Raw genomic sequence first — 12,761 nt, 5'->3', positions numbered from 1 at the left:
AAATAAACAAAGCACAAAGTTATTCAGATTATTGCTTGTACTGATACGTCTGCTTAAAGATAATATTCTTAAATATTTTATAAACATAAACATCAGTTTCAAACAGTTTAAAACTATATAGAATTCCAAGCTGTCAAATTTGACAATTACTCAAGATTCAAGAGTGACGTTTATATAAACGAAAAATTTGGTGACTTCATGATTAGAGATTTTGTTATGATTCGTGAATTTGTCATAATAGTAGCCGACGAATCTATATAACTTTAAAATATTTTTTCAATTTGGATACATTCCTATTTAAAACAAAAAAATAACGCAGGGAGAAAATAATAAATATTGTTATATTCTTAAAATTGAACAATTTGTTACCGAAAATGGTGGCACTCGACGCAGATTTGAACAGAGACGACGACTGTGACAATATTGGTCTAGGCTGCGCCCTAGAACACTTTTCAGAAGTTGATGATGTATTAAATATGATAGACAATGTAAAAAATATATATAACACATCATCTTTGGAGGTTGAGTATGACAAACTGTATACTATACTTAAACAATACTATGAACAACCGCACTTACTCGATCCTCATTTGGAAAAAATCCTGGCTAAGTTTATGACTATAATTAAGGATAAGGATTCCGTTTTTGAGTTAAAGCATGCCACATTCAACTACATGTATCAAATTATAAGGGTCAGAGGATATAAAGTTGTTGTGAGGCATCTTCCACATGAGGTAGGTTTTTTTCATATTGTTAAATACATTAACTGCGATTTTATGTCTTTTAATTTGAAGCTAAATAAAATTAGTTCTACTACTATTTCACACCTGATATACATTTTACAATATGATTATGTTTACTTTTTTTATTTACTATTATTTATATAAATAAATAATTTTTAAATTATAACTTATTTAAATTGAATTAATGTATAGGTTTCAGACCTGCTAACTGTTCTTATGTATCTTGAGGCACAAGATCCCAATGACAAGGAAACTTGGAGAAGCAGATTTGTATTGCTGCTGTGGTTGTCAATTGTTGTCATTATTCCATTTCACATGAGCCGACTTGATGGTTTTGCTCCTGATCAACCAGGTACAATCATTAAATAATATAGCTCAAAGATATTTCTCTATTAGGTAAACCTTAACTCCTCTCAATTTAATGTTGGAAATTTAATTCCTTTATAATGTTACACAAATTATAATGGCTTTTGGTAAAGGACTTGGTAGATAGGTGTACCTACAATGAACAAAGCCTTTTGGTTAACCGAAAGATGTGGATCTTCATTTTGTTTTGTTTATTCATTTTGCATTTCTTAGTATTTTTTTTTTTGTATACATATTATTAATCACAATACTTTTATTTTGTTTTTGGTGCAAAACTAATAAGGTAACAGAAATGCTATTATAATATATTCTGCCTGTTAAAATCCCACCGCTGCATCATTTATATTTTGTAGATTTTGTTCTAAATGGAAAAATAAAAACAGATATATAAATTGTTTTAGGTGCTGGAACTTCTAAAAAAATGACTGTTATGGAAAGAATTTTTAACATTTGTAAGACATATGCCATGAGCAAAGACAGTTGTGCTGAAGCAAGTGCATATCTAGCATCTAAGTTTTTAATAAGGTAATATTAATGTTATTACAGTTATTATAATAAAATGACAGAATGAGACAGTAAAATAATACACCAAATCTCAAATTACTAAAATCTATAAAGGTATACTGCAGTTTAAATAATCAAAGTCAGTTATTGAGTAGATAATAATCCAAAATCCTAAATATGTTGATGTCAATTTATTAACATATTTTTGATACAATACCCACATGAGAAGAAATGTTAAATTTATTTGAATTCATGCAAATAAGAAAGTAACTGCATTTACATGCATATTTGACTAAAGCCTTGGATGTCTCCTAAATTCATTAATGTATTTTTTAAATATACAAGAAAGAAAGATTATACAATATTTATATTAAATCTTGCTAAATTATTAATCAAAAGCATACTGGATGAAAATAAAATCTATATGAATTACATTCATATAGATTCTGATTGTAAAATAAAATCTATATGAATTACAGGTCTGATGTTAAAGAATTGTACATGAATTCATTCTTTGATTGGGCATGTGATCTACATTCCAATATAAAAGAAGAAGACACAATTTATTATGGAGTGTTAGCAACTGTAGCAGCAGTACTCAAACATGGGAAGAGGGATGACCTGCTGCCATACACGCCCAAGTTACTGGAGTGGGTTACAACACAAAATTATCAGCAACACAATGCAATGTTAGTTAGAAAGTATGGTGTGAAAATTGTTCAAAGAATAGGTAAGGCGTAGTTTAATTGTACCCATTACAATCAAGGTTCAATTTAATATTACATTATCTTTTGTTTTTGCTCGATATACTATTAACTCCCTTATCGATCTAGTGGCTAGGTTAAATGGCTGCAGACCCAGAGGTTCTTAACTCCAACTCCAGCTTTCGTAATTATAAACGTTAGTTGAATTTATTAAGAAATTCTCGGTAAAAAATAAGGGTCAATAGTGTTTAAATTCCCATGCATCTAAAAGCATCTTGAGTTATTGGTCCTGTAGGTATTTCAGGTCATATCTTGACTTCCCATCGAATTCTAAGATTAAGTGAATAGACAGTAAATATATGCATTTATATAATATAGTTTTTTATTGTGATAAAAAATCTAGGTCTGACATTCCTTCGTCCACGTGTTGCTTCATGGAGGTACACGCGTGGTTCGCGTTCTCTGACTGTAACGCTAGGTGGTAGTACAGCCGCTGCGGGTGATACAGAGCCGATGACCACTCCACCTGATGATGATGATCAGGATATACCACAGGAGGTTATATAATTTATACTTTTATTATTTTTCCTCCTTTTGCCATATTGCTTAAATTTAACGAATAAAACTAGAATTGCAATACAAAATCAATTTGCTAAAGCCTAAGGCGAAATAAAAATTTAGTTTTTTTAAAAATCTTGCGTAAATAGTTTGTAAAATTTGTTTTGCTTTGAAAATAGGGTTTTCTATTTATATAAGAAATATTTATGCCCAATTACGTAGTTTATACTCTGACTTTAACTTAAGAAAATTATCAAAGGAATTGTAAAATGAATGATAGATTTTATTTATTTAAAGTTACTGATTTTCCAATATTTTATATCTAAAAAAATTTAATATATATATGGTGTTCAACCGAACCATTGCCTTCGGCCACCTTCGGCAAAACGTAAAGCAAATTTTGGCCAAAGGTTTTCTATTACAAAGTTTTATCCTATAAAAAAGTGCGTTAAAATATATATAATATATTTTTTATAAGGCGTTTCTCGTTAGACAGGTAGAAGATGTAGTGGAGCTGCTGCTGTGCTCGCTGCGTGACGACGACACCGTAGTGCGCTGGTCCGCGGCCAAGGGCGTGGGCCGACTGGGCGCGCGCCTGCCCGCACTGGCTGCCGCCGACGTGTGCGACAGCGTGCTCACGCTCTTCGCGGACAACGAGCGGGATACGGCGTGGCACGGCGGCTGCATGGCGCTCGCGGAGCTGGGTCGGTAGATTAAAATATCGAAGCTAATTTAATACCAATCTACTCGTATTTAGCGGTTAACCGTTTCAACTGAGAACTTTTTCAAATAGTTTAGTTGTTTATTTCAAAAAACACGGTTGTAAAAGGTCGCCGGGGACTGATATCTCCGCGACAGCTGAGCGAGGCGGTGCGCTGCGCGGCGGCGGCGCTGGCGCGGGACGAGCCGCGCGCGTCGGGCGGCGGCGGCGGTGGCGGGGGGCGCGCGGCGCGGGACGCGGCGTGCCACGCGGCCTGGGCTATCGCGCGCGCTTACGACGCCGTCGCGCTGGCGCCGCACGCGCTCACGCTCGCCAACGCACTCATCGCCACCGCCTGCTTCGACAGAGAGGTGAGGAATCTTGACTGTAGACTCGCTTCTCTTAAATGCCTGGTTGTGTACCCGATGTGATATCCCATCAGTAACCTTATACAGAATCCCACCGATAAAATTTGCAAAGCAATTTACAAAGGTTTTTCTTCATCTTTAAACCTTAATACTTAATACATGTAAATACATATACCTAAATTAACCTACATAATAATACATATGTATATGCAATTAAGTCAAAAAAACATGGAAAAAGTATTATTTTGAAAGTTCAGCAATATTAATAAAATTAAATTTTCCTTAATTTTAATTATATCCATATCATAATTTAATCAGTAAATGTAAAAAAAAGATAAAATTACGAGGATATCTCTAGTACTTGTGCATCCATAATGGTAAGTATTGAAATATCTACATTACAGATAAACTGTCGGCGAGCGGCGTCTGCGGCCTACCAGGAGAACGTGGGCCGTCACGGACTGTTCCCGCACGGCATCGACGTGCTGACGGCAGCTGATTTCCAATCAGTGGGGCCACGGACCCACGCCTACCTCGTGGTGGCCCCCTACGTAGCCACCTACCCCGAATACACCCGTCCGCTGTTGGACCACCTTGTGGACCTCAAGCTGGAGCACTGGGACTGCGCCATCAGGGAACTTGCTGCAAAGGCACTTAATAAGCTAACAGATAAGGTAATACTTTATTTTATAGTAGCTAATTCGCGTGGTTTCACCTAAATCAATCATTCATGCTTCGACTCCGTGGGCTGTAGTGAGATGTTAATTAGCCTATCTCAATATTTCGGATATATCATGCAATTTTTTTTTTGTTGTTTATATTCGATTTGTAGCTCTAGAGATTAGCGCGTACAAACAAACAAAACAATTTTTTCCGCATAATTCTATTAGAATAGATATTATATAACAATAATTTCATTTATCGCGGTCAACCTTCGAATAATACTGGGTGGGAAATAGTACAAATAAAGATGATATTATTATCTTACACTAAAATGATCTTTAAATGCACGTGTATGCAAAAATTATAATATAGCGATAAAACTATAAATACCTTCTACAATAGTCTTAGTTCTGATCTACCAATACTAAGTATCTTAGAAATCTCATGAAAACTACATATATTTTTTCATTGTTAAAGCTGGCCACCATATCTTTTTTATTTTTATTTGTGGAATTTGTCAATGTCATTTATTATTTAATTAAAATATTATAGTTTAGCTGTATTAGATTTAAGATCTTAGGTTTATTTTTATTTATTAAATATTTATCATCAATTATATTTTATTTACAATTAAACAGTGATGTGTGAAGTAAGTAAAAAAATTGTAATTTTACTAATATAATTTATCATCTTAATTTTTCTAGAAATTCTGCTTTAATTATGTAAAATTATTTTTAAACGGTAATGATAATTATTTTTAATGGTACTTAATACTTTTTCTAGACACCGGAATACGTGGCGCAAGAAATATTACCCAAATTAATAAAGAAGACTGAATCTATAGATCTCAACGTACGGCATGGTGCTATTCTAGGTATAGGAGAAGCGATACACGCACTATCTCAAACTGTGTTGCCGGATGGTGAGTTTACTGATGAATCTTTTTAACATTTTTTTTTAAATTCCGTTGTTTCTGAACGAAACATTGCAAACTTAAATTACAATTTATTGACCTATTTTAAATAAATATGATGACTATTTTTAATTTAGAAAGCTGAGATGGCCCAGTGGTTAGAATGCTTGCATCTTAACCGATGGTTTCGGGTTCAAATCCAGGCAGGCACCGCTGAATTTTCATGTGCTTAATTTGTGTTTATAATTTATCTCGTGATAGGCGGTGAAAAAAAACATCGTGAGGAAACCTGCATGTGTCTAATTTCAACGAAATTCTGCCACATTTGTATTCCACCAACCCGCATTGGAGCATCGTGGTGGAATATGCCAAACCTTCTCCTCTAAGGGAGAGGAGGGCTTTAGCTCAACAGTGGGAAATTTACAGGCTGCTAATGCTAATGCTTTTTTTAATTTGATAAATTACTTCTACCTAACACGTGTTTCCCGTAAACGAAAATAACCAGTGAAAAGGAAAAAACGGCTCGTGCTCTAGTCGTAAACTAGAGTATTGTTACCGTTTTCTAAATAATATCCAAGTAATGCAATCGAATGTAACCGTGCGCGGTGCGCAGGGCGCGGCGGCGCGGCGCTGGTGGGCGGCGCGGCGTGGGGCGCGGTGCGCGCGCTGGCGGGCGGGCTGCGCGCGCGCCAGCTGCTGCGCGGCCTGGGCGGGGAGCTCATGCGCCAGGCCGCGTGCCACTGCGCCGCGCGCCTCGCTCGGGCCGGCGCGCCGCTGCACTGCGGGGACACCGTCGGTGAGGACTTCGAGACGCTGTCACGTCAAAACCGAGCCGATGACATTTCAAAAACAAATATTTTTTATTTTAACTGAGTATAACATTTCGACAAATGGATTTAGGATCGTTAGTCATTTGAAATATTAATTTCACACTTATTTTTACCTACTTATTTCATTTTCTTACTCATTATTAAACCCAGGTATCGATTTAGCTCTCATCAATTTAATTCGGTTTATTCTCAAGTCTGAGATATTTACATTATTGTAGATACAACTTTGTTGAATTATACCAAACAATAACAACGGTAATGCTTGTATATTTAATAATGATTTTATCGTTGATCTATTTAGATGAATGGTTGAACCTCATCGAAGAATGTCTCGCTCATGAGGTTCAAGCGATACGCGAAAAAGCGATCGAGGCATTGTCGCCATTGTTTGAGCAATACTTGCAAGATGATAATCTTCAGTACGGTGATATAAACGCTAAACAGAAGAGGATGCAGCTCGTGGAGAGATATTGCGAGCAGTTGAGCAACACGGGTGTAAACGGACTCGTGCTAAGGATGGGATATGCTCGCGCTATAGGTAAATTATTCTTTTATGTTTACTCCCCAAAAAGTGGTTACGATATTACACTGTCGAAAGAATAATAAAACCAAAAATATAATATATTTTTTATGAAACGATCGAAAGCAAATTGGTATATTTTCTTCTCAAAAATAAAATAGATTCATTAAATTTCAATTTTATCTACCCCGTTGCCATGAAATAAATAAGGATAGATTAAAAAATTTAAAAAAAAAACTGTTAGGAAATGCGAAAAACTAATATTCGAAAAGGCAAAACAATAAAAGCGCCAGCAATATTTATTATATATATTATAACAATGTATAAATATATTATAAATATGTATAATGTTAATAACTAATAAGGTCTTTAATTGAATACTTGCAGGTTCATTGCCAAAGTTCGTTCTCGAGGAACAGATGCAACTCGTAATCCAATCACTAATAGACGCCACAAAAGTCACCGAGGGCACGTCGAAGTGGGCCGAGGCTCGGCGGGACGCGGTCATGGGGCTCACCGAAGTGTGCCAGACGCTGGGCCTGGGCGGGGGACTCGACAAGTTCGTGCCGGACATCCGGGCCGCCTTGCTGGAGTGCCTCTCCGAGTACACCGTGGATATGAGAGGAGATATCGGAGCGTGGGTGCGAGAGGCGAGCATGACCGGTAAGTTATCTGCTGTGTACATTGTAGAACATAAAATTGATGTATTCAGCAATATAAAGCTTAATGAATTATTTTCAAAGTCGCGCAAAATAACTATGTATAATTTGTACAATCTGTTTTCTAAATAATATTTTGGAAATAATCTTATGAAAGTCGACGTTATTAGAATTGATTGTTAAACTTATTAGAAAGTTAAACAACGCCTCTTTTGAAAGTGCAAGAAGCTGATCTACACGCGCACCAGTAGATCATCTTTTATGTTACCTAAATGCTTTTAATTTGTGTCAATGATTGTAATTCATGCATGATTGGTGGTGGGTTGCGCAGGCCTGCTGTCGCTGTGCCGGCAGTGCGCGCGGCGGAGCGTGGCGCACGACACGCTGTGCGTGCTGCGCGGCGTGGCGCAGCAGGCCGTCGAGAAGATCGACCGCACGCGCGCGCACGCCGGCCGCGTCTTCACGGCGCTGCTCTACAAGTTAGTGTCTTACAGCTGACTCCTCGTCGGTCCAGTGGCTTCATATAACGCCAGATCCCGTGATTCAAACCCAGGTCGTGCACGTTAAGCCTGGTGTTCGATGTGATGATATGTCGGATTTGCCAGATTATGAGAGTGACCAAATAGAGATAGGTGGTCAACACAGGTGGTTGATGCCCACATTTGGCCGCCGTGAAAATCGGCTTGACTACATCATTCCAATGGAGCTGAATGTTCTATCGTCACAATCAGAATGTTTATTAAATATATTTACAATAGGCTTGTTTCCACTAATAATAAATCGGATGGCTTTGAGTTTCTAATGATTAACCATGATAATTAGTAAATAAAAAAACAACTTTTCTACAAAAATAATAAAAGATTAATTATATTTTTGGAAAATAAAATCGACAAAATGAGGCATTTAATCACGTGACATTAAACACCAATCAGAGTTGCGTGACGTCACACCTCGCGAAACAAGCGCGGAACGCTACGTTGTTGCTATCAATTATCATTATGGCAGATAAACTGGGGGTACTACTTGGTTCTGGATCTTTCAAACACTCTGCGATTATTGACAAACTTTGTTTTTTCAACATATATCTTCTTGGCACTCGAACTTCGTTGGTATACAACCTGGTTTCATGCGCACTTGTGTCTTTACCCATAATATGATTCTCTGTTTAATTAGTCATATCATTTGGCAACTAAAAAAATAAGAAGAGTTTGAATTATTACATTTTATAAAACGAAAATAATGTTTTAACTCAAAAAAAACATAAAATCCTATTCTAGTCCTAACATTTTATAGGTTATGTGTGATATATTATATTTGCTAAATTCATTTCTTTTACTATACATTTATAAATAGATATATCAAGTTGTATTTAATACTTACATCGAAATGATCTTCACAGAAATAGAATTAGTAGTTGACAAAATAAGAGCATCTTGCCTCCATGCCATTTTTAACCACTTAATTCGTATTTATTTATTGTTTGGTACGTATATGAATAATTTGTCTGGCGTTTTTATCGTTGTACTTTCACATTGGGGCACCATACAGTATTTATAATACGAGGAATTCATTATTTATTAAAAAACACAATTGACTGTCATACACAAACACGGCTGTTTCGCGAGGTGTGACGTCATTCAAGACGCCATGACAGTCTTGGCCTTTTTCGCGGTCAATTTCAAGTTCATTTCTAAAAACTCAAAATACTAACATCAAAAACCTATTTTTCTTAAAATAGTATATTTTTGGGGTGAAATAGATGCTAAGCTATAGTTTTAAACTAATTTCCAAATTTTGTCAACTAGCCTATTCTAATTGATTATTTATGTCAGAAAAAAATCTATAGGTCAATACATAAATATACATATTCGATCGAAAGGATTTTCGTGAATGTAGCTGGGTTTGAACACACAATTGTGCATGTAATGGCATGGCTAGTCTAAATAGCATATGTGATCAAAATTAATTAAAATAGATAAATTATGATAATGATGGCATAAAATATAATTATATTTTGAATTAATTAATTCTTTCTTAAATTCCAGCGATCCTCCGATCGAAAACATACCCCACCACGAGGCGTTAAAACGCATATTCCCCTGTGAGGAAATTGAGATGCGACCCCGGCACGAGGAGGCGGAGACCAGCGAAAGTTCTGCCGTCGTGTTATGGCTGTTCCCCGGACACACCATGCCACGTTTCGTGCAACTGCTCGCCTTCCCGGAGTATCGCTATCACGTCGTCAAGGGGCTGGTGGTTAGTGCCGGAGAGTTGACAGAGAGTTTGGTAAGCAATGGTAAATTTTCATACGTAAAAATGGGATAAAAAAGCAAATAGGATCGTTGATGGTAAGTAGCTACCATCGCCATTACCTATAAATAGCGACACTAACTATTCAGTACAATGTAAATGCACCGCCATACTAGTGATGACTTGGTGTTCTTTCTTGTAATTACGTAAGCTTGCCGTTGAACCAATCTAATCTCGTAATCTCAGCTTAATTGCTGCAAAAACAATACTTTTTGGAAACCAGACATAAAGTACAATATCGTACTATTTTTATTATGTATAAATGATTTTATCTTTTATATGTTCCAGGTCAAACATACTACACAGTCTCTATTCTCGTACTTGAACACACTACACGACGACAAAGAGACGCTGAAGAGTATTTGTGATACTATAATACAAGTGTTCGCAGACAACTTACACGTCAAAAGGATCACTGGACCTATGTTCAACTTTTTAGATAGATTGTTAAGTTCTGGTGAGTCATTTATTCAATTAAATTTTACGGTCAAATTGATATTAATATCCTTGCAACAACTGTTTTGACTATTTTATTTACAAATACAATTAATTTTAGGTTCTGTATCGCCGATACTTGATGATCCAGAATCGACATTTGCAAAAGATATATTGAAGTATTTGCAATTGGAACTAAGGGGTGGAAAAAATATTTATAAATTACTGGACTCTATAAACGTTCTGTGTCAACTGATTCAGGTGAATATTTAAAGTTCTAAATTACATATATTTACGTGTCTTGTATTCATGAAATGACGACGTTTTTGGTTAGTATAATCTCTGGTATATTATTTTAAATTTATTCATATTTTAACTCTAATAGCCTGTTTAAAGTAGGTTGATTTCAAAAGTAATGCAGAACTGCCTTGTTATCTAAATATACCCTACTTGCACGTATGTAGTATTTATTTATGTCACCTGATTACCGACTCAATTATAAGAAAGGTGTCACGTAACGTTGTCGTTAATCGTGCGAGCATCTGTGCAGGTGCGTGACGCGTGGCGGCTGTCGCTGGGTCAGCTGGCCATCTACGTATGCTACGCGGACCGCTACGTGCGTCGCTGCGCCGCCGCCCGCCTCTACGAAGCGCTTACGCTCTACGGGGACGTGTGCGACTTGCCGCAAGAGAACCTCGACCAGGTATACTCTATAATCTATATTATACATAATCTGTATTCCAGTATCAATAAATTCATTCAAGTTAGACTCCAAAGCCGATACAATTTCTGTAGTAAAATATATTAAAAAAAATTGACATTCTTTTAGGTCATTCTTCAGCCTTCTATGTTAGGTTTTATACAAATTATTTTTGTTACTGTTATTAAAAAGCTAAATCAGAATGAAATTGAAGGGAAATATTTGCTTGATTTAATATATGTTTGTTTTTGAGAGCCGAGATGGCCCAGTGGTTAGAACGCGTGCATCTTAACCGATGATTATGGGTTCAAACCCAGGCAGGCACCACTGAAATTTCATGTGCTTAATTTGTGTTTATAATTCATCTCGTGCTCGGCGGTGAAGGAAAACATCGTGAGGAAACCAGCATGTGTCTAATTTCAACGAAATTCAGCCACATGTGTATTCCGCCAACCCGCATTGGAGCAGCGTGGTGGAATATGCTCCAAACCTTCTCCTCAAAGGGAGAGTAGGCCTTTATCCCAGAAGTGGGACATTTACGGGCTGCTTATGTTATGTTTATGTTATTTTTCAGGTTATGACAATCCTTGCTGAGACTGATTGGGAAAAGGATGTTAGCGAGTTAAGGCCGATAAGAAATGAGATTTGTGACCTTATGTCTATAAAACGTCCAGTGATGAAGCAGAAGGCACCTTAACCTATGATTTTATAATGTATTTTTTTATATTGATATATAATAGCTTGATAGCTTCGAAGATTAGCAGAAGAGTATTAGTTGCTTCGTGCCTTTACAACGGTATAATAATTTTAATGATATTAACTGAATACGCACTATTTTTGTTTTTACTAACGTCTTTGTCGAGGCAAATTAAATGCATACACGATGTAACAATTAAATAAAATGCTTATTCTTATAACGATTCTTTTATTTACAATTGTACAATACTACTTTATTATTAATAATAATTGATACAAACTTCATTAAAGTTGAACAAATACAAAATATATCCGTATATATTTTTATTTATTTCTGTAGGTGCTGCTGACCTTATAGACTTAATTAGTGTCACCGTCATCACTTTCGAGGGTTGAGACATTTGTCTCCGTTAATTATCGTTATTGTATATCAATAAGCGTCATTTTGGAGTTAGGTGTAACGAGCTATTTGAAATGAAATGAGTCAAGTTTTACGTCATCAGTGACATGCGACTTGAAACCTTAAGATACGTTTTTTATAGGGACAATTTTGAATTTCGTCTCGTAGCTAATTTTACCATAATAAAGGAATCATTCAAAAAGAAAGTTTGTAGTAAACGGATATGAGTTATAATTCACATAAATTCATATGTACCACAAGAATACATCGTGTCTAACTCACCTCCATTTTCTGAAATGGTAATTTAAGTCAAGTTACTCATTTGTCTTTAATCTGAATGGTCATTGGTCGTTGGCAGCTGATGACGTAATAGAGGACCAATGAACTTGCAACAGTGTTTATATAATATGATATATATTGCATAAGTCATGACCCAAAATAATACCACAAACATTTTACCTTTCTTTCACAACGGTTTGAATCAAATAACCCGAATCAGTGTCAAGTGCGCACTTTATATAATTATTTATTTATAATCGAATTTAAATTTAAAACTCGGCAGAAAAAAATTTAAATTTTTTTGCTGCCGAGTTTCTCATTCTATTGATTGTTTATATAATATTTTTTTAATGAACCTAAGTTATTATTTGATTTGAAATATCAGGACATCGTAAAACTGTTGCTCCTATTTT

General features: G+C 35.9%; 1 protein-coding gene across 1 annotated transcript; it reads left to right on the top strand.

Annotated features, from left to right (window-relative positions):
- Nucleotides 1-190: 190 nt before the first annotated feature.
- On the top strand, nucleotides 191-11,890 carry LOC125065262 (tubulin-specific chaperone D). Its single transcript, XM_047672779.1, has 18 exons — nucleotides 191-734; nucleotides 936-1,095; nucleotides 1,511-1,634; nucleotides 2,093-2,343; nucleotides 2,721-2,875; nucleotides 3,372-3,579; nucleotides 3,705-3,946; nucleotides 4,348-4,617; nucleotides 5,390-5,528; nucleotides 6,133-6,315; nucleotides 6,651-6,887; nucleotides 7,257-7,532; nucleotides 7,860-8,007; nucleotides 9,574-9,814; nucleotides 10,127-10,295; nucleotides 10,395-10,534; nucleotides 10,824-10,976; nucleotides 11,548-11,890. The coding sequence occupies exons 1-18, from the start codon at nucleotides 375-377 to the stop codon at nucleotides 11,668-11,670; spliced, it is 3,579 nt and encodes a 1,192-aa protein (XP_047528735.1). The 5' UTR covers nucleotides 191-374; the 3' UTR covers nucleotides 11,671-11,890.
- The last annotated feature ends 871 nt before the right edge of the window (nucleotides 11,891-12,761 follow it).

The sequence above is a fragment of the Vanessa atalanta genome, chromosome 7, assembly GCF_905147765.1.
Source record: "Vanessa atalanta chromosome 7, ilVanAtal1.2, whole genome shotgun sequence".
In the NCBI taxonomy this organism is placed as follows: Eukaryota; Metazoa; Arthropoda; class Insecta; order Lepidoptera; family Nymphalidae; genus Vanessa; species Vanessa atalanta.
This window is presented reverse-complemented; position numbering and strand designations above follow the sequence as displayed.